The sequence below is a fragment of the Acomys minous genome (assembly GCF_964271855.1).
Source record: "Acomys minous genome assembly, chromosome: 3".
Classification (NCBI taxonomy): domain Eukaryota; kingdom Metazoa; phylum Chordata; class Mammalia; order Rodentia; family Muridae; genus Acomys; species Acomys minous.
In genome coordinates, this window is record NC_140485.1 from 79,644,803 (window position 1) to 79,667,910 (window position 23,108).

Consider the following 23,108-nt stretch of genomic DNA (forward strand, 5'->3'; position numbering starts at 1 on the left):
CACATTGGCGTAAGACCAAACAATATAAAAAATTATCTATAGCTACATATTGTGTACAAATCACTCATTTAGTAAAAGTACTTGCTACCAAGTCTGGTTGCCTGCATTCAGTCATCAGAACCACGGAAAACTGACGCCCTGAAGCTGTCCTCTCATCTCCCTGTGAGTGCCGTGGCATGAGTATGGCCACATGCATACAAAATAATACATGTAGTTTTAAAAAATTTCCATGTATACATGTATACTCTGAAACAGCTTCAGGCCATAAGACTTCTGTGTTCTTTAAATAACTGTGTGTTGTTTTTTTTTTAAATTAAGTTTGTATATGGTACTTTGGGGTAAGAAGGACCTTGCAGGCCATCATAGTAGGGAAACAACTGTCAAGAGGTGAGAATGAAAAATTGGTTCAGATAGACTTCATCAACCTGGATGAAGACTTCTGGGGAGTCTGGTGCTAGGTGGCTTATTCCATTTTAAAGACTGTATAATTTGGAAAAAATTTTCCTTTCATAATATAATTTCTGGTACCCAAGGAAGCATAATTACATTGAAACTCAACTCAAAGCACATGTCATTTTTTGAAAGAAGATGGTTTCTAGAGACAGGTTGGTTACCCGCACTAGCTTGACTAGGAAGGGTCTGGTCCCGTCTCCATCATACAGATAGCATGGAGCGTTTGGGCTGTTAGCCACCTCCGGTCCTGGTTGTGGGAGCTTAGAAGAGCCTCTGGCTATGCAGATGATGTAAGGGTCATTTAGACCACTAGGTATCTCTGTCCTGGTTGTGGGAACTTGGGGAGCCCCTAGCTATAAGGGTCATTTAGGTTACTATCTACCTCTGGTCCTGGTTGTAGGATCTTGATATGACCCAACAGGTAATGTTGACCATGGCTTAATCGCTTCCAACTCCCAGCCTTCTGGATGTAAGAACAAGTTTTACATCTTTCTCATTGGAAAGCCAATGAGTGCTTAGCATCCTAGTTTCCCAGGAGATCTTTGGGCATAAGGACCTTCTTGCTATGCTTCCAACATAAAAATATTTATATTGTAACTTGTCGTTGTGGCACATGCCTTTAATCTTAGTGCTTGGGAGGCAGAGGCAGGCGGATCTCTGAGTTTGAGGGCAGCCAAGGCTACACAGAGAAACCTGTCTCAAACAAAACAAAGGGCTGGAGAGATGGCTCAGAGGTTAAGAGCTCTGCTCTTCCAAAGGTCCTGAGTTCAATTCCCAGCACCCACATGGTGGCTCACGACCATCTATAATGAGATCTGGTGCCCTCTTCTGGCGGCAGGTGTTACCTGTTGGCAGAGGACTGTATAAAATTAAAGAAATCCTTTTAAAAAGTGTATTAGCAATCCTTTGAATTTTCTGTGTTGCTCTGTCATGATGTTTGTTGTTTTTTTTCCTTTTTTCTTCTTTTTTTTGGGGGAGGGGCATTGGTTTTTCTCTGTGTTAGCCCTGGCTATCCTAGAACTCCATCTGTAGACTAGGCTAGCCTCAAGTCATGTACCTCTACTGCCTGGTTTATTGTTTTCCTTCTTTACTTTATTCTTTTAAAAGGTTTATTAATTTATGCAGCATTCTGCCCACCAGAAGAGGGCACCATATTTCATTATAGATTGTTATGAGCCACCATGTGGTTGCTGGGAATTGAACTCAGAACCTCTGGAGGAACAGACAGCGCGCTCTTAACCTTTGAGCCATCTCTCCAGCCCCTTCTTTACTTTCTTAAATTAACTAGCTATTTAACTGTTAAAAAAAAATTCTCCCGGTGTAAAGGTGTTGGGGAAAGGCATGAGTGCGCATGCTATAATCACCACACATGAGAAACTGAGACAGGGAAATTGCTGAGAATTCAAGGTCAGACTTGGTTGTAGAGTGACGACCTGCCTTACTTTTTTTTTTTTTTTTTAATTATTTACCTGTCTGCTTTTGTTTTCTTGGAATTTTTTGTTTTACTTACTTGAGATAGTATCTCATGTAATACAGACTCCAGACTCTCTTGATTCAAGGCTGGCCTTGAACTCCTGATCCTCCTGCCTTGAGTGTTCCCTTCCCTCCTAAGTGCTGAGATTACCAGCTTGAGCCAATGGGCCTGGCCTTCTCTTAGTTGTTTAAGTAAGGGTCTTGATATATAGCCCAGAATGGCTTTAATTGTGCTCTTCTTTCCTCTGTCTGCTAAGGGCTGATTGCATGTATGTCCCATAAGTGATTTTCTGTTTTCTAATTGAGTTCTGTTTAATTGATGTATTCATTTTGCTCCCTTTTAGTTCATTAGCTCATTCTAATAACTTTTTCCCTAACTTTGAGTCAGCTGTTTAAGTTATTTATTTACCCCCCCCCCCACACACACACTTCATGTAGATATTTTGTGGCTATGAATTTTCTCCCTCATTAATTTGCCTGTATTCTTGGGCTACTATGTGTTGTATAAATTTATAGTTTTCTAGAAATTTTGCATTTCTGCTTGGTATTTTTGCTTATTCTGAGTCTGTAGGTTTTGCTGTTCTTGTGAGACAGGAAGATCTCTCTTGGTTTTATTATGAGTCATTTTAGTACATTGTTTCTTAGAGTATTGAGTATTCTATTGTTGTGCTAGATATCTTGAGAGTTTTCCTTATGGCCTAACTTTAAAAGTATGATTTTCTTGGATTAAAAGGGTAACTAAGCAGTAGTTTTGTTGTTGTTGTTGCTTATTAACTACAGGTATATATCCAGCTAAAAATTTGAGATTATAAAATCAATATTGAGCCAGCAAGATGGTTTCTGAGGGTAGGGACGCTTGGCCACCAAGCCTGAAGACCGAAGTTCAACTCCCAGAATGGTAGAAGAGAAAAGCTGATTCTCACAAATTATCTTCTCACTTCTGCACAGTGTGACTCATGTATGCATGTGTGCACACACTAAATAGATGTTTCAAAGATTGTAGTCGGTATGTGGCAATAACAAAATTATAACAGCAAGTTAAAGATGTTCTAGTCTGATACTATCTTGTTAAGATAGGATTTTTTTTCTGAAGCATGCCAAAATAATAAATTTTTCATGTATAACGTGTATGTTTGCTATAAAGAATGCTTTAGAATTTAAACTAAAATGTTGATTAAAACTACAAGATATTGTGAATAAAATAGAGAAAATATACTTCATGGGGTTTAAAAATAAATTTGAAATTCTGTTAGAAGATGATAGTTTTGTATTTAATGTGAATAGAAAATATTCTGTGGGGCTGGACAGATGCTCAGCTGTTAAGAGTTGGCTGCTTTTTCAGAGGCCCTGGGTTGGCTCCCAGCACTGACACGGCAGCTCACAACCATCTGCAACTCCAGTTCCAAGGACCCAGCACCCTCTTCTGGCCTCCAGAGGCACCAGGCACACATGTGATGCACATATATACATGCATGCAAACCACCCATGCATACAAATAAACAAAATGTTAAACACCTTTAAAAGAAAAACATTTATCCCCAAATAGCTATGGCAGGTTTAGGGCTGTGGAGAGGGATGGGAAGCCAGCCTTTGCAGTTGTGTGGTCCTTACACGAAGCTGGTTTGGGTTCCTGAGTTTTGCTTCTACATTCTACATGGACCACGTTCTAAGACTGCTAACGAAAACTGATTTAATAACCTCTAGAGTTTCCATATTGACTTTACCTTACAGTGTTTGTATTTTTTATTTAATTTCTTTATAATACTGTGGTTTTACTATTTTTCTCACTGTTTTTTTTCGTTCTTTCTTTCTTTCCTAAAAGAATTCTGATTTGGCTGCTACTTTGATATACAAGTCCTAAGGATGCTACCTTATTTGGACTTAGAGGATGACCTGGACAAGTGATAAAAATCAAGACATTTTGGTGAGTGAAATTTTATGTAAGAGTTTTGTTTTTAAGTCCACCTTTTTAAATTTCATTGTTTTATATGTACTGTGTATTATAAAGATAAGTTATATTTGGGAGGAGGCTTTTTCCAATCACCTAGTCTAGCTCCCAAATAAATCACACAGAGACTTATTATATTTATTAATATATTTATTTATTAATTTATTAATAGGCTTTAGGCTCAATAACTGGACAGGTATCATTTATTCTAACCCTCTATGCTAGTCTTACAGATGGTTGAAAGCCTCCATGTAGGTTCTGGGAATTGAACCTGGGCTCGGGTCAGTGCTTAACTGCTGAGCCAGCTCTCCTCTGGTTTGTTTCCTAGCATATTGTCAGTATATAGAGAACCTACTGGTTTGGTTTTGTTGGCATGTGTGGTTTAGGATGTCCATGGAACCCAGAGGAGGGCATCACCTGGCTGCTGAGCCACCTCTCCAGCTCTACATCTTACTTCTGTTTGTATGTGTATGTGCCGCCCGGGGGTAGAGAGGTCAGGACATAACATGCTCTCCCTTTCCTCCATGGAGTGTCTGGGCATTTAGGTAACCAGGCCTGGCTGCAAGTGCCTTTACTCTCTGAGCCGTCTATCTCACCAGCCCTCACTGTATGTCAGCTTTTTTTTTTTTTTTTTTAAAGATTATATCCTCTTCATTCAATTTTGGTAATTCGTGTATTGAGAAAAGTACCCATTTCTTCTAGAGTTTACAATTTACGGGAAGTTTTCATAATATTCCCTAATGATCCTCTGAATCTCACTGCTTTTCCTGTTTAGTCTCTGTCAGTATGTACGTACGTACATACATACATACATACATAATCTTTTTTGAGACCAAGCCTCTTGTATCCCAGGCTGGTCTTAAACTCCCTTTTAGCCAGATATGATCTTGGACTTATGAGATCCTCCTGCTTCTACTTCCGTGTGCTGGCATTACAGGTGTGCATCACCGCGCCTGGTCTGTGTGGCGCTAGAGACCCAATCTAGACCTTTGTGCATGTCAGACGAGTACTCTATCAACTGAGGTGCATCTCCAGCCTTCTAATTTTCTTAATTCATATCTATTTATTTTGGTTATCTTATCAAAGAGCTAACTCTTAGTTTCATTAATCTTTTGTATATTTGTTTTACTCCATTTCATTAACACCTGTCCTAGTATTTATTTTGTCTTTTCTTTTTTGAAAAAAAAGTTTAAACATTTATTTATTGTTTGTTTGTTTGTGTGAATGGGCTTGATGGGTGTGTGTGTGTGTGTGTGTGTGTGTGTAGGTTAGAGAACCACTTGCAGTTTGATTTTCTTCTTCCACCATGTCGATCTCAGAGATCAAACTCATCGTCAAGCTTGGTAGAAATCACAGCTACCTGCAAAGTCATCTCCTGGTTTCACAGGCTTAGAAGCAATACAGTTACTGCTTAACTGTCTCACCAGTCTGTGTTATGGTTTTCCACATACTAATTTTGGCTTGGCTTGTTCTTGTTTTACTAAGACCATGACATACATCATTAGGTTATTTTTTCTTTCTTTCTCTTTTCTTTTCAAGACAGGGTTTCTCTGTGTAGCCCTGGCTGTCCTGGACTCACTTTGTAGATCAGGCTGGCCTCGAACTCACAGAGATCCACCTGCCTCTGCCTCCCGAGTGCTGGGATTAAAGGCGTGCGCCACCACTGCCTGGCTAGGTTATTTTTCTTTCAGTGAAAGAAAATGGCTTTGAAATGGCTGCTAAATAAATAAGCTTTTTAGGCAGTTTTGAGTCTTTGTCCTTTCTGCTAAGCAGCAGCATTTTTAGCTTTAAAAATCTTTATTCATTTTATTTACTTCTAATGTTTATTAAGAGTTTTTAATGTAGCTGGACAGTAAGTATAGTTATTTTATAAGAGATTTTCTTAATGCTGTTGTTTGAGACAAGATTCTGGCTCTGCAGCCCATGGTGGGCTCAAACTTGTGACCTTCCTGCTGAGACTGCACATGTGGACTCAGCTTGTATGTTTCTGTGACCTTTCATATATTTCTCTCAATATTCTAATCTTACCCAAAAAAGCATCATATAGTATTATGAAAGAAAATTTTATGTAGTAAACGAGTTAGATCTTTTTCAGAAGTACAGATGATGGTATGTTAAAAATTATATATTGAGTATATAATGGCATGCTATAATATTCTTCATCCTCTTCTTTTTGAAGGTTTTCTTGCTGTTTACTTTGCATATACTTCTGGAATAATACATCATGGTTTTAGATGACCTTCCAAACTTCGAAGACATCTATACTTCCTTGTGTTCATCAACAATGGGAGACTCAGAGATGGAGTTTGACTCTGGACTAGAAGATGATGACACAAAAAGTGATAGTATTTTGGAGGATTCCACAATTTTTGTAGCCTTCAAAGGAAATATAGATGACAAAGACTTCAACTGGAAACTGGATACAATATTAAAGAACGTGCCCAACTTATTACACATGGGTAATTGCCTTAATTTTGGCTTCCTTCCTTCTTGTTGCTGTTTGGAATTGTTTGCCCTTTCCTTTCATGGTTATGTCAGTTCTACAAGATTGGAAGTCTGATTTTAAGTGCAAATGTAGAATTTGAAGAGTTGCCCCTTCCGTATTAGCATGTCTGTTGTTGTCATCATCTTTTTTATTTTAAGGAGTTAATTAGTTAGGTGTGTGTGTGTGTATGTATGTATGTATGTATGTATGTATGTATGTATGTATGTATTTCGAGACTGGGTTTCTCTGCGTAGCCCTGGCTGACCAGGAACTCACTTCGTAGTCCAGACATGCCTCCAACTCAGAGACCCACCCGCCTCTGCCTCCTGAGTGCTGGAATGGAAGATGTGCGCCCCACTGCTGATCTATTTTCTTTACTTTTTAGTTTGTGTTTTAGAAAGAAGTCAGGTTTTACTGCTCGACACTGAGGTTATAGCCTTTATTACGTTTTTATTGCCTGTGGGGTGGGTATGTGCCATAGTGCATACGTCTTTCCACCACGTAGGAACCAAGGATCACATTCATGTTATCAGACTTAGTGGTAGGTAGCTTTACCCACTGAGCCGTCGCACTAACCCAGATTGTATTTTTGATTCAAAAACATTTTGATGGATATTCTCAGGTATGATAGAAATTTTAAAGCCTTTCGTTTTCTCTCTAAAGCAGTAATGAGCCCAGGCTGCCTTTGGCACAGTTACGCCCACAACCCTGATGCTGGGGCTACAAGCGTAGGCTGCCTTGCTTAGTTGTAAGAGTTGCTAGTAGAGTGTAACTGCGTTGCCATCACACGCACGCAGCTACGTAGCACTAAAACCATATAAACACACTATCTGTCCTGTGGAACCAGGACCCGAAGGTTTTCAGTGTTTGGAGACATGTCTCCAAGTGCCATGGAAAAGCAATAGGCGTAAGACTTGGAGTAGGTTCTAATGCCTTCTCTGATTTCACCCGGTAGCCATAGGTTTCTGGACAGATCACTTAGCCTTTCTTTGGGCCTCAGTTTCCTTACCTATAAGAAAACTTTTACTAAACGTTGTCTAACCATTTTTAAATCTTGTGAGTATATTAATCCCATCCCTTAGCAAGCACTGTTTTTTGGTTGTTTTACATTACAGCAAGTGAATTCTGTATTAGTCTTTAGTATCAAATCGTTTAAGAGCTGGAAGGGGCTTCAGTGGAAGGAATTCTCTTCTTAGATGTCTGGATTTTGAGAAAACATATTCCTGCATGTGTTGATTCTTGATTTTTGACTCTACTTTATTTGGGGCATTGAAGCCTCTACCTCCCTCCATCAACCCCTTTACCTTGGGAATGAGAAAGAATGTTAGTGAGCAGAGGGAGTGCAGGCCCCTTTGCTTCCCCCAACTGTTTAGGTCAGTTGGGCTCTTTTGGGAAATAGCAGTCTCCGTTCAACAGCAGACGCAGCAAGCAGCCTCCTCCGAACCACTGCGTTGAAACCTTTCTCTCTGTTGAAACCTTTCTCTCTGTCCGCCACACCAGAATCCGGTCTCTGGTTTCTCCAAACTGCTGCACGCCACCTCCATATGCCACACCTTCTCTCTCTGCTCTTTCAGGCTGTTCCCAGCTGGCAAAGACCATGCTTTGAAACTGAGACAATTACCAGCTGTGGACAAACTAAAGCCCAAACTAAAACCCCACACTTGGAATTAAAACAAAAAGCATATTTACATAACATAACTGAGTTTACAAAGAAACCAAAGATTCCATTACATATATAGCCTTTTCTTTTTCTTTTCTTTTCTTTCTTTCTCTATTTTTTTTTTTTTTGAGACTGGCTTTCTCTGTGTAGCCTTGGCTGTCCTAGACCAGGCTGGCCTTGAACTCACAGCGATCTACCTGCCTCTGCCTCCCTTAGTGCTATATGGCCATTTTATTAATATTTAAAAGATGTAATTTTGGCAGTAGTGCATGACTTTAATTTCAGCAGTCAGGAGGCAGAGGCAAGTGGATCTCTGAGTTTGAGGTTAGCTTGGTCTACAGAGTGAGTTCTAGGACAGCCAAGACTATACAGAGAAGCCATGTTTCAAAAGAAATGAGGGAGGGAGGGAGAGAGAGTGTTGAATAAAGAGTATAAATTGTTTAGTTGATCTGAGTTAATAACATCTGTCTGGAGTTGCCAGATAACTTTTATTTACTTCCTTGTCCGTAAAATGTAATTATAAGCAATATTACTGCCTCAGTTAACTTTTTAATTCTTTAATTGTAAAATACATACAGTGGAATTTGTGATCTTCGCCATTTTTATATATGGCTCAATGACACTTATACAATTGTATTATGCAACAATCACTAGCAGCCATTTCTTATAAAATTAAAATCTGTACCTATTACATAATAACGTCTCATTGCCTCCCTATTCCAGCCCTTAGTAAGTACCATTATACTTTTTATGATTTTTTAATTTAAAAAATTAGATTTATTTATGTGTATAGTTATTTTGTCTGCATGTATGTAAATGCATGCATTGCCATGGAGGCCAGAAGAGGGCATCATATCTGCTGGAACCAGAGCTACAGCCAGTTGTGATTTCCATGTGCGGGCTGGGAACTGAACCTCAATCCTCTGGAAGAGCAGCCAACTCTCTAACTTTCCAGCCTCCTTTCTTTATTTTGACTATATCTATGTCATATAACCAAAATCATGTATTTTTATGCCTTATCTCATTTAGCATAGTATTCTCAGTGTTTGTCCATGTTATAGCACATGATAGGATTTCCTTCCCATTTCAGGCCAAATATTCTACAGAATATCTGTTGCTGGGCACTTGGATTACTTCCATGTCTTAGCTGTTATGAATAATGCTGCTGTAAACGTGGACATACCCTTCCATATCCTGCTATGTCGTAACTTCTCACCATTTAGTTCTCTCAGGAGATTGTACCATTTGTGTATTCCGTCATTAGCGCACCGGGCTCCCCAATTTTCCTTTATCATTGCCAACATTTGCTATATTTTATTTTTATAATAGCCATCTTAATGTGATATGGTATCTAACCACATGAGAATGCTTTTTAGTGCAAGTCCAGTGTAAAGTAAAGGCATACACCTTTAATCCCAGCAGTCTGGAGGCTGAGGCAGGTTGATCTCTGTGAGTTCAAGGCCAGCTTGGTTTACATACAGAGTGAGTTCCAGAATAGCCAAGGCTACACAGACAACCAATATCTCAGGGAAAAAAAAAAAGTCCAGTGTTTGTATTTTTTTTCTTTTGTTGCCTGACCCTTTGCTGCTCTATCCAAGAAACCACTGCCAAATCCAAAGTGGTGAAGACTTGTCATACATTTTCTTCTAAGAGTTTTAGGTCTATATTTAAGTGTTTGTTCCATTTTTGGTTACTCTTTGTATGTGATGTCAGGTATAACTTCAGTCCTTCGCTTGTGGACACACACTTTCGCCAGAATAAGTTAGCTTTTGTATATTAAGAATATGTCCAGGAGTTTGTCAGTTTTAGATTGCAGAGTGCCAAATGTTTTTCTGTCCTAAAGGAAGCTGACTTGCCAAATGCATGTTTTCCTCCCTCAGTTTGTTGGTCTTTAGTGGACTCTTACTTAAAATAGGAATTTTTGTTTTGTTTTTTTAGTTGCACATCCTCTAGTGCCTACAAAATTGATAATGTTATTTTCTTTCCTTCATGACCAAGAATCCAGCAAGCTAAAGGTACAGAAAGTGGAGCCCTGGAACAGCGTGCGAGTCACATTCAACATCCCCCGGGAAGCGGCGGAGCGGCTACGAATCCTGGCTCAGAGCAACAACCAGCAGCTTCGGGACCTGGGGATTCTCTCCGTCCAGATTGAAGGTGCATTGCCCTGCCGTGTGCCCTGCCGTCTGTGCCGGACACAGTTATGGTTGTGCCCCACACATACTGTCGCAGTCTTGCCCACTCCTCTGCTCTTATGTGTGAGACTCTGCAGCAGCTGTGTGTTCTGTACTTCGTGTCGCAGAACCGTAGAATAAAGAGGGTTGAGGGTGTTGCCCTTGGGCTCTGCTGGCCTTCAGTCTCAGACTTGGAGTTTTACTCATACCCTGCCAGGAAGTGACTTGTCTTTTGAAACATAATCTCATTTTAATTGGCTTCCCTTTATAACTTTACTATTTCCTTTATTCATCTAGCAGATTAGGGAGTCCTAAACAGTCTTTTGTTAAGTGTTTATTGCTGGAGTGACCCTCTAAATGTAAAAATATGCTCAGTCTAATGCATACATAGCATCCAGCTAAGCTTAAAGCTCTTGTGATGCTTGCTGCTGCCTCACAGAATGTAGGCCACATTCTCCACATGACCTCATGGCTTGCACAGTCTGAAGTCTTAGGCTAGTTAATTTCCCTCCCTAGCTCTCTGTTTTCTGGGTCTTTAGTTTTCATTGGTACTTTTTTCCCCCTCACATACATTTATTAATGCCATTTTGTAAATGGTAGTTTGGCAAGTATACTGTGATGTTCCGTGTCCATTTAACACAGTTTGCTTAGGCTTAGCTGACGTGATTCATCTTGAGTGGACTCAGGGAGTGATTAATGATGGCCATCGGCAGGTGCAGGCCAGGTGCATGCCTGACTTTATAAAGGATGAGGGTCATTAACTCCCTTCCTACCCTAATTTCCTGGTAAACCTGGGTATAATAGGGTTTCATGGGGACCCAGGCATTCTTAGAAAGCTTAGAAGCATCTCAGCGGACCAAGGCCACAGGCCACACAAGGTTCTACAACAGACTGGGAAAGGTCACTTTTATTTGGTTCTTTGAGCACACAGTTGTCCCTTCTACCACACATCTTTTGCAGCCGCCTTCTGTGTGTGGAGTACTGTCCATATCCTTCCATTCTTCAAGGTCGTCCTTTCAGCCTTAAGTCTCTGCTGACTCAGGCTCTTGCTGTGCTGTAAGAAAAGTCCCTTTCATGCAGAGCATTCATCTCACACCTCCCTTAGAGCGGCTGTCTGGTTACTGTTTATCCCTCCACGCTCTGTGAATAAGTGCTAGGAGGAAGGGGATCGGTCTGGTCCATGTTAGTCTCTTTAGAAAAATGTTGTGTGAAAGCAAAAGGAGGATATAATAGCATCACTTTGCTTTACCAGCTGGTATATCATTACAAATAAAATATGCTCCTTGCTGTTATGTACTCAGATGAGCCCATGGTCTTAATAAGGACAACTCTGTGATGTGAATTAATTTTTTCTTTGGTTTTTGTTTGTTTGTTTTTGAGATAGGATTTCTCTGTGTAGCCTTGGCTGTCCTGGACTCACTTTGTAGTTGTAGTTGAGGCTGACCTCAAACTCCGAGATCCACCTGCCTCTGCCTCCTGAATGCTGGGATTGCATACGCTACCACACCACGCTGATGTGAATCACATTTATAGTTGATATAAACATCAACTATGGGCAAATATGCAATATAATTTCTCCTTTTTAAAAATATTTTTATATTGTGTGTGTGTGTGTGTGTGTGTGTGTGTGTGTGTATAGGGGTCAGAAGATAACCTAGAGGATCCAATTATTTTGCTTTACCATGTAAGTCCTAGAGCTCAAATTCAAATCACTAGGCTTAGAAGCAAATGCCTTTACTCTCTGAGCCATCTCACTAGCCCTACCTTGTGTTTTGGGACAAAGCCTTTTACTTGGACCTAGGACTTGCCAATTAGGCCAGCTTGGCTGGCCATTGAACTCCGGTGATCCTCCTGTCTCTTCCTCCCCTGTGTTAGGATTACAGTTGTGGTCCATGTACCACTCCAGGCGTTTTGAAATGGTTACTAAGAATCAAATTTAGGTCCTGAGCAATCACTTTACACTTTACCAACTAAGCTATCTCCCTAGTCTCCTGCCAGTGGAGAATTTTTAAACTGTCCACAAGATGGAAGTGTCTTTTTTGGAAGGTACTATGGTAGTCCAAATTGTGAATATGGGCAAGAAGCACTCTGAAACATGTTTCAGAAGTTGTTTTTCCTTCTTCTTTCTTTTTTCAAGACAAGGTCTCTGTGTAGCCTCGGCTGCCCTAGAACTAGCTCTGTAGACCAGGCTCTCCTCAAACTCACAGAGATCCACCAGCCTCTGCCTCCTGAGTGCTGGCACTAAAGGCGTGTACTATCACCACCTGGCTCAGCAGCTGTTTTTCATTAAACCAAGTAAGATTTACGTTTTCTTAGAATCTCTTTCTTTTTTCATGGTTTTTTGAGACAGGGTTTTTCTGTGTAACAGCCCTGGCTGTCCTGGACTCTTTGCAGACCAGGCTGGCCTGGAACTCACAGAGATCCACCTGCCTCTGCCTCCTGAGTGCTGGGATTAAAGGCGTGTGCCATCGTACCCGGCTTCTTAGAGTCTGTTTAATGTAATAATCCTAGTGATATTACCTACTGGATGAAACTCAAATGAGATAAAATTTTGAGATGGCCCAGGAGGTAAGAACACTTGCTGCTCTTGAGAAGACCTGGGTTCAGTTTCCAGCGTCCACATAGTGGCTCACAACCCATAACTCGACTTCCAGGAGTCCCAGGGCCCTCTTCGGCCTTCTTTAGGTACTGCACACATGTGGTACACAGACTTATCTGGAGGCAAAAGTCTTACATAAAATAAATCTTGTAAGAAAAAGTACAGAAGATGTAATGCACACGCTTACCATGTACGAAGTCCTGGATCCAATTCTCAACGTGGCCCATTAAAAACCTGTTTAAAGGATGGGAGCCCACCATAGAGGTGCTCTGAAAGACTCCACCCAGTGGGGGGTCAAAGCAGATGCTGAGACTCACAGCCAAACTTTGAGGTGGATTGTAGGGAGTCTTAGGAAAGAGTTGGGGGATAGAAGGACCTGGAGGGGACAGGAGCTCCACAAGGAGACCAACGGAGCCAACAAATTCAGGCAGAGGAGGGTGCTCCAGAGACTGAAGCCCCAACCAAGCACCGTGCATGTGAGGACCTAGATTCCCTGCTCAGATGTTGTTGATAGGCAGTACAGTATCCTTTGAGTCCCATAATATGGGGAGTAGGGACTACTTCTGACATAGACTATGGTGCCCACTTGTTGATCACTTCTCCCTGCATGGGGCGCCTTGCCAGGCCACAGAGGAAGAGGATGCAGGCAGTCCAGATGAGACTTGATAGGCTGGGGTCAGATGATGGGGAGGAGGACTTCCCCTATCTGAGGCCTAGTAGGGGGAGAGAGGCTGAGGAAAGGAGGGTGGGGCCTGGAGGAGACAAGGGAGGAGGCTACAATTAGGATGTAAAATGAACAAATTAAAGATTTTTTAAAAACCTGTTGAAATGCTGTTCTTTGAGTTTCAGAGGTAGTTAGAAGAGACTTCTTTACTTATCATCATATGACTTCTCTACCAGAAACCTGTAGGGATCCTTTTGTTGCTTGGTGTTTTCCTTTTTGTTTGAGATAGGATCTTGTGTAGCCATAGGCCTCAAACGCCTTATATAGCCGAATACAACCTTGACCTTCTAATCTTCCCCCCACCGCTAAGGTGCTGGCATAACAGGCATGTTCTCACACACTAGGTCTGTGCCATGCTGAGAATAGAACCCAGGGCTTTGTGCGTGCTAGGCAAGGCTCTGCCAATTGGCTATATCTGTAACTCCTGGAGACCTTTTTTATAGTGCAGATATTGAAAGAATATGCACAAGTCTACAGTCAAATATAACAGTGTCCCCATACTGCCCTGCCTTTTTTCCATATTAAACTTTATATCTCTTATCTTCTGATTATGAACTCCCAGAAAGAAATCAGGAATTTTGAGTTTCTGACAGTTTCTTCCTGTCCCCATCTATCTCTCTGTCCTGTGTCTGCCCACACACAATTTATGGGCCAGTTGAAAATAAATGTTCAAAGCCAAGTGCACTGTCTTATGCCTGTAATCCGAGCACTGAGGGAGTCAGAGGCAGTCAAATCTCTGTGAGTTCAAGGTCAGGTTGGTCTACAGAGGGAGTCCAGGACAGCCAAGGCTACACAGAGAGACCCTGTCACAAAAAAAGAAACATTGAGACTTTGAAGCTCTCTGACACTAAGCAACTTTATTAATGATTGTGAGACCTGACTGTGATCTCCCTGTGCTTGCTTAGATGGAGCAAACTACACAGGCTAGGATTTCAGTCTCGTGTATTCAGAGAGCCAGACTGAGCTACATAATGAGGGATTAGGGTTAGGGTTGTAATACTGAGTTATTCCTTTTTGTAGTGGTAAACTTAGTATAATTCTTCAAAACAGAAAATTAATTCTTATGTAACTGCCTGTAAACTAAATCTGCATCTTACTCTGGCTATTTCCATTTTATAACTTTACTGTCATTTTCAGGGGAAGGTGCTATCAACCTGGCTTTGGGTCAAAACCGAAGCCAAGATGTGAGAATGAATGGACCCATGGCACCCGGAAATTCCGTTAGGATGGAGGCAGGATTTTCTATGGCAAGTGGTCCAGGTGAGTCCTCCTAGTTATTTATGTGACATTTTATCAGTTTCCTTTTGGGGGCTTGAATTCTTAAGGTATGAGTCTTGCCATATAGATGGGGTGTTTTGCAAACTCATTTTTATTTACTCAGAAAAAGGAGATATGAGTTATTCTCAAGAAGGTTACATTAACAGTCTGTACGGTCTTTGGCCTAAAATCGGATGAACACTAAGTTATAAGTAAACATTTATTAAGTGCCTAGTACATGATAAGACCTCTGCTAAGTGTTAGAAAGTAAGACATTTTCCACTCTCAAAATAATTAGTAGAGAATGTGGCTTTCCACCTTGTACTTTCTCTGAGCCTATGGATCTTTAAGCAGAGTTCTTATGTCTTATGTGCAATCTTCATGTATGTGGGACGATGTGTTTTTATGTATTTTGACTTGAGGGAGTTAGCTGGAAGTGGCGGGCATGCCTGTGCTAGCTCATCACGTAAGATGCTAAGGCAGGATGGTCACATGTCTCAGAGTGGGAGGGAAGAATTTAGAAGAGGTACAAGTAGTTTACGTCCTTTTCTAGTAATCCCAGACTTTCTCCGTAATACTATGATTCATGCAACATTAGAGTTGAGTTGGCTTTTACTTTCAGAGCTGGGAAGTTGTGGGATTCATGGAAAGGAAGCCATTTGTCCCAGGTCAAGTAGAAATAGGTTTATATTCCAAATGTCCTCACTCTCAGATCTGTGTTTTTTTTTTTCACTGCACTAGTGGCACTGAAACCTTAGAAGCTTAAGGAGTCTTTATTCAAGTAAAACAGAAAGGCACAGCTGCTATGGTTGAAGAGGAGTAGGAGCCTGAGACTGTACGCAATCTATTGCTCCATCCCTGGCGACCATGAGAAGCAGGCAGGAGGGGCTGTAGGGATGGCTCAGAAGTTAAGAGCACTTGTTGCTCTTGGAGAGGTACTGGGTTTGCTTTCCAGAAACCACATGGCGGCTCACAATCATGTATAACTGCAGTTTCAGGGCGTCTGATGCCCTCTTCTGACCTCCACAGGCACCAGGCACACACTCGGTGCATAGACATGCCCACAGGCAAAGCACTCATACACATAAAATACATTTTTTTAACTGTAGAAAGGTAGAGGAATTTCATTTATAAATTGCTGTTCTGAACTGTAAGCAAGAACTTGGCATAGTTAGGCATAGTGGTGCATGCTGTTAATCCCACTTAGGAGGCGAACGCAAGGGGATCTCTGTGAGTTCGAGGCTAGTTTGGTCTACATAGTGAGTTTCAGGACAGCCAGGGCTGTGTAGAGAGATCCTATCTGAAAATACCAAAACTAAAAACCCAAAAGATTTGGCATAGAATTTAAATTAGGTTTTTATATTGCCCATGCATTTTCTGTTTACCTCAAGCTATTTTCAAGCAAATATATTATGTATTTTTATTTCCCTGAAATATAATGAATGTATTCATCTTTATCTTTAAAAATGAGATGATAAGGTCTGCAATCTTCAGAGCTCATGCTTAATAAGCAAGCATTTCATAACTTTCTCACACATGCTGTCTACTATCAACTACATTCATAGCCCTCAAGATCTGTTTGATGACTCTGTCACAGTCTATTCGGTTGGACTGATATGAAGTGCCATATAAGAAATCATAGGTGGTAGCATTGCCACTGCTGAAAGAGTGAAGGTCAGAAGACCCTAGCTACCTTATGTGTCGTTAGTGAAGAAATGAATAGATGTGATATGAAAGCCAGGAAATCTGGGTTCTGATCTCAACTTGTGCCCACTAGCATTAATATTTTCTGGTCATAGGTGACCATAAATATCTTAAATTATATACTAGAGACAATGTTAGAGAGCTCATCAAGTCTTGAAATGTTAAGACACTCATTAAGCTGATGCCAGCAGACTGATGGCAACATCTTGTGTCTGGCCAGCATTATGATGCTATAAGCTCATCACCACAAAAAACCTTGAAACATTAGGTTGAAATTAGATTAAATTGGTATTTAATGGAAGATACTAATTGTGATCAGTTACAACGCAAATACTAGGACTCATCAATAAGTTATGACTGGTAGTCACATATGGCATTTTAACTTCCAGGTATTTCTATACACCAGCTATATTTTAAGATTCTTTTTCTCACTTGTCTATTGAGCCTTAAGGGTTGCAAATGAAATTTAATAGCAGGTTAAACTAAGTAGAGAAATCTTCCTAGTGAAAGAAACCTTCCCTTTCCTCTGAAACAATATTAAGTAACTTTAGAATTATTTATCAAGAGTATCTTAACTTATCACTTAATCTCAGCACTACTTTCTTCTCTTAGCATTGACAATAGAAAGCAACTAAATCTAAATCTACAGCATATTTTTTCATGCCTTTAGAGAATCCTAAGATTTGTGGGGTTACCATAGTAATCATTAATCAGAGGTTTTCATTCTTGGCTGCTGGTATTTGGGGCCAGTGATTCTTTGCTGTGAGTAGCTATCTTGTACATTGGAGAATATTTAGTAGCATCCTGGACTTTTTTTGCCCACCAGTTGTACCACAGATGTACCACTCTACATCTCTTCTAATTGTGCCAATTAAAGGTACCTTTGTATATGACCCAACTTCCCCTAGATACTATCTGCAGCGAGAACCACAGAGCTAGTTCAAATTCCTGTGTAGTACCAGAAATGCATGCTAGCATGTTACTACCGAACATGTAGTCAGTGTGCACTGGAAAATTTCTGGGAATAAGAAGCTCATTGTGAAGGCAGTGACCCTTCATCCCAGCACTCAGGAGGCAGAGGCAGGAGGATCTCTGAGTTTGAAGCCAGTTTGGTCTACAGAGTGAGTCCAGGACAGCCAAGGATACACAAAGAAACCTTGTATCAAAAAAAAAAAAGAAAGAAAGAAAGAAAGAAACTAAGAAACTCACGTGGTCCAAGTCATGAGAGTGCTCTTGTTTTTGGTGGGTTTGTTTTTAGTAAGGTCTTCACTGTATAGTTCTCACTAGCCTGGAACTTGCTGTGCAGATAAGGCTAACTTGTTGCTGTCCTCCTGCTTTTTTTTTTTTTTTTTTTTTTTTAAATCTGAGTGGTGAGGTTTCAAGTGCGCACCACCATAATTCATGGTTCATGGATGCGCCTTCTAATTTTGAAAATGGGATGGGATTCCACAAAAGTAGATCTGGTTTCAACATGTAACAGTTTATCTCCTGAAAGTTTCAATGTATAGCTGAGATTTTAAATACCAAAAGAGCTTCTCAGAGAAAAATCCAAGTTAAAAATGAAAATGTAAGTAGTGATAAACAGCTGGTATTGAGGCACAAGACTTTGTAATCCCAGCAGTTAGGACCATGTCAAGACCAGTCTAAACTACATAGCAAGACCATGTCTTTGATGGATGGGAAAGGGAGGAAGGAAGAAAACATAAAAACATCATGGAGAATCTGAAGAGTCAAGTGATTTGGGTTGCCAGGAAGGCTACATGAAGAATGAAAAAAAAAATCCCTCATGAAGCCAGACTTCACAGTGCAAGGTAGATCCTAAAAATGTTAGTTACTTTGACAGAGGGAGATACATGGGTGTCTGCCTTTCTTTCCCTGTGCTCTTTTTGGAGGCTGATGGTTTGGGGGTTTTCTTCTCTGACCATCTGCATGTTGAGCATATAAAATGACCCGGAACAGCCTAGCTTGTCGTTAACAATTGGTGGTTCTCGACGGACGAGACCACTGATGCTCGGGAGGACCACATTCTTAACCCAGGCCATTGTGGACTGTCAGTTAAAACTTACTGTAAAAAACAAAATTGCACTAAATTAGTGAATTTTAGTGTTAAACTTCCATTTTTTTCAGCATTTTAGGTAATAGGGATATCAGTGTGCTTAAGATTATAAAAAAAAAATAGGAAAAAAGATATTAACAGAATATAAGTATATTTGGAGGGATAGAAGAACTTGTACAAATTTAAAGGCATCAAATAAATAATTTATTTAGCAAATTAGAAATATTTGGACTTTAAGGAGAATTTGAAGAAGTCATGCAGAATACAAGAGAGAGAAATAGTGGAAATATGAAAGTGGTCAAGAGACTTGAAGGATAAAATGAGAAGGTTTAGGCCAGGCAGTGGTGGCGCAAGCCTTTAATCCCAGCACTCAGGGAGGCAGAGGCAGGTGGATCTCTGTGTTTAAGGCCAGCCTGGTCTACAAAGCAAGTCCAGGATACACAGTCCTGGGCTGCACAGTGAAACCCTGTCTCAAAAAACAAACAGACAAACAAACAAACAAACAAAAACCCAAATTAAGAAACTAAGGAACAATATTAAAGAATAGCTGGAAAATTTCAGAGCTGATTTTTTTCCCCCCAAATAGCACAACTTCCATATCAAAAACTCAGACATGGTGAGCATCACAAATAAATCCACATCTAAACCATATTGTTAACGTACAGAAATGGGAAACAGAATTGTTAAAGGCACTCCCTAACCCCCACCCCGTAAGAGCCATTTACAACTCATTTCTCAGCTGGGCCATTGGAATCCAGAAACCTTAGAATAGCATTTCCAAAATGCTAAGGAAATAATTAGGAGCCTAGAATTTTAAACCTAGTTGTGCTACCAAAGGAACAGTAGAAGTTTCCCAAGACTTAAGAGGAGTGACTAGCCGTGCTTCCCAGCTGACCTGTTGCTGTGGCCTCGTGGTAGAGGCAGAAGAAAGGTGCTGGGTGCTGTGCCTTGCACCTGCGTGCTGTGGACTGTGCTAAGTGGCAAGGCTATATTAAAGAGATCATAAAGGCCATTCATTACCTTGCCTGCAACACTCCCTTTCTTAATGTGATCCTTTGTGTTCCCTACTGATTTAAGAAGTGGACAAAGCAGTTCATCACTTCAGAGAGAATCCACACTGGACAGTTTGTGTTGTGCAGCAAGAGGGTCCTGCTCAATATTTGCAATGGTTGTCTATGGGCACCATGCCTGAGGGTACTATTGTGTGTTTCCTAGAAGGCAGAGGCAAGCTGGCATGAGCCTCTGAGAACTATGCTACAATCATCTCCCACAACCCAGCAACTAAGAAGACCCGAGTAAAGCTGCCTTCGGGGTCCAAAAAGGTCATTTTCCAGGCCAACAAAGCTGTTGGTGTGATGGCCAGCAGGGGTAGAACTGACAAACCTATCTTAAAGGCAGGCAGTGCATACCACAAGTAAAAGGCAAGAGGAACTGCTGGCCACGTGCACAGGGTGTGGCCATAAAGCCTGTGGAGTGTCCCTTTGGAGGTTGTAACTACCAGCACATTGCCAAACCCTCCATTAGCCAAAAAGATGCCCCTTGCTGGGCACAAAGTGGGTCTCATTGCTTCCCACTGGACTGGCTGACATGGAACCAAAACTGTACAGAAAGAAAACTAGAATTCATGGGCCCAATAAAGTTTGTTTTTTGGCCAAAAAGAAAGAAAAAGACACTTACTATTAATAGACCTTTGCTAATTGAACTACTCAAAGATGCATTTCAGGAGGTAGAAAGTTGAACCTAAGATGGAAGAAACGAAGTCTAAGAAGGAACGGGTGAGCTAAGGATTGTTAAACAGAGGTGAACCTACATAGGACTAGTAAGTAACAATGACAGATACTGTGGTTACATTCTGGGTCAGGTTTGCCTGTTGACACTTTAAAGATATCAGTAAAATAATACAATGTACAACTTTAAGCAAGTAATAGAATGGTAGAAAGGAAAGGTGTAATGAAAAAATCCAGTAAAGTTTAGGAAAAATAAGACAGTATAGCATAGGGAGAAGAAAAATAACGTTAATATAAGTTATAGAATGAGTGGTAAGTCAGACTGTGTCAGTCACTGGCAGCAAAAGTAAATGGGTTGTGAACACTAATAACATAGAAGTAATTACTTAAAGTAATACTCTCAGATTTAGCTCTGTACTGTTTGTGAGAACTGTATAAAATATAAGGACTCATAAGGTTCAAAGATAAAAAGATTAAGGCCGAGTGTGTCGGTTGCACGCCTTTAATCCCAGCACTCAGGAGGCAGAGGCAGGCGGATCTCTGTGAATTCAAGGCCAGCCTGGTCTACAAAGAGAGTCCAGGACAGCTAAGGTTTTACAAAGAAACCCTTTCTCAGAATAATAATAATAATAATAATAATAACAATAACAATAATAATAATAACAACAACAACAACAACAACAACAACAAGCAGCAGAAGCAGCAGCAGCATCCAGGTAAGTAGTAACCAAGAAAAAGTATATATATATTTTTTTTAATCAGACAAGACAGATGTTAAAATGAAAAGGATAAAACTGGGCATGGTGGTACATGCCTTTAAACCTAGCACTGGGGAGGCTAGGACAGGTGAGTCTTCCTGAGTTTGAGGTTAGCCTGGCCTACAAAGCATGTTCCAGGACATCAAGGGAATTTAGTAAGACCCTGTTTCTCAAAAAAAGGACAAGAAAACAAAAAAAGGACTATAATATGGTCATGTTGGCATCTGCCTGTAATTCTAAGTATCTTAGTATCTGCTTGGGAGGGTCTCAAGCACAAGCCTAGTGACTGCACACCAAACTAAAGGCCTGCTGGAGTAATTTAGACTCTGTCTCAAAATGTAAAAAGAGTTACACATGTAGCTTGGTGCTAGAGTGCTGGTCTAGCATATCCAAAGACTTGAGTTCAGTCTTTAGTACTACAAATAATAATAAAAGATAAAAATCATGTAAATGAAAAAGAATATAGCTAAATTTTTTATATACCTACCATGCGTCTGAATATATAAAAATTACATGGAGTCTTGGAGACTTTAACATCTGTTAAATCAAACTTACAAAAACCAATAAGGATAAAGAAAGTATGAATAGCATGGTAAGTTTTATATAGTGAGCCAAGCCTAGTGGCATACACCTTTAATTTCAGTGCGTAGGAAGCAGATGGGTCTGTGAAAAGGCCAGTCAAGGCTACAAAGATTATCATCCCCCAAACCCTCAAAAGCTTTATGTAAGGAACGTGTATAGAAACTATGTAATCCTAATTCCAGAGTTCTTAGTCTTTTTAAGCATAAATGGAATATTTATATGAGTTAACCATGTTTCCAAAAGCAAGTTTTAATAAATACCACGGAGCAATGTCCTATAGATTCTATGTCTAATCATAATGTACCTAAATGAGTGGCAAAATAAATAGTATATAGGCGAAATACCCCATATTTTCAAAAATTTAGAAATTATAAAATAAATGCCTTTAGGATTTGAAAAGGTAATCGTGATGGAAGTTGAAGTGTTTAGAATTTTATTAGAGTGTGGTAGTGAGGATGTATATCAATCACATTTTGTGAAATACAGCCATTATAGAAGTTGGAAGGAAAGCTCAAAAACTGAGATAAATGATGGTGCGCACCTTTAATCCCAGCACTCAGGAGACAGAAGCAGGTCTATCTCTGTGACTTTGGGGCCATCCAGGACAGCCAAGGCTACATAATTAGACCCCATCCCAAAACAAACAAAACCCAATTTTTTTTTATAAAAAGGAATTGAGAAAAATCGTAAAGTAATAAGAAAGAAAATAATAGTGAACAGAAATAAGTGGAATGAAAACTATAATTAAGGAGCGACACCAAAGCACGTTTCTTTTTAAAGAGCAACTAAGCTGGTGGTGTAGCTCAGTGGATAGGGGGTTTGCCTAGCAGCTAGAGACTGGAATTAGTGCTACACACCTGTGGTTCCCAGCACTCAAGAGGCGGAGGCAGGACTGTGCTAACTATGTAACAAACAAACAGGGGTTAGAGAGAGAGCTCAGCAGTTGAGAATGCCTGCTCTTGCAGAGAACCCGGATTCAGTGTCCAACACCCATGTGGTGGCTCACAGTCAGCTATCACCAGTTCCAAGAGACTCAGCACCTCCTCTGGTCTCCACGAATGGCAGGCATGTAAGTGGTGTACACACACATACACATGCAGGCATGTAAGTGGTGTACACACACATACACATGCAGGCAAAACAGTATTTCTAAAATATGTCATTAGAAAAAAAATTGGCCAAGCACAATGGTGCTGCCCGTAACCCCAGCACTCAGAGAGGCAGAGGGAGGTGGATCTCTGTGAGTTCAAGGCCAGCCTGGTTTACAAAAAGTGAATCCAGAACAGGGCTATACAGAGAAAAAAAGGAAAAAAAAAAAGAAAAGAAATTTAAGCTGAATATGGTAGCTCATATCTGTAATCTCAGCCCTGCCTGATGCAATCTACCATGAGTTCCAGACAGGTCATTAGAGTAAGATCTTGTCTCAAAAAACAGCACATGCGTGCACACACACACACACACACACACACACACACACACACACACACACACACACACGTACCAACTTCAGA

The 23,108-nt window shown here is 40.5% G+C and overlaps 1 protein-coding gene and 1 pseudogene across 14 annotated transcripts in view; both read left to right on the forward strand.

Moving 5' to 3' along the window:
- The window catches only part of NCOA6 (nuclear receptor coactivator 6), an 82,013-nt gene that overhangs the window by 21,328 nt on the left and 37,577 nt on the right, over window positions 1-23,108 (forward strand). For all 13 annotated transcript variants that reach the window (XM_084775755.1, XM_084775756.1, XM_084775752.1 and 10 more), the window contains 4 exons: window positions 3,749-3,850; window positions 6,054-6,333; window positions 10,018-10,173; window positions 14,651-14,773. In XM_084775755.1, coding sequence (XP_084631881.1) covers window positions 6,099-6,333; window positions 10,018-10,173; window positions 14,651-14,773 — 514 coding nt within the window. In that variant the 5' untranslated portion in view covers window positions 3,749-3,850; window positions 6,054-6,098. The remainder of the gene's footprint in view (window positions 1-3,748; window positions 3,851-6,053; window positions 6,334-10,017; window positions 10,174-14,650; window positions 14,774-23,108) is intronic.
- LOC311593272 (large ribosomal subunit protein uL2-like) lies at window positions 19,198-22,546 on the forward strand (annotated as a pseudogene). The gene is made up of 2 exons: window positions 19,198-19,212; window positions 19,449-22,546. The product of its transcript is annotated as a large ribosomal subunit protein uL2-like (transcript).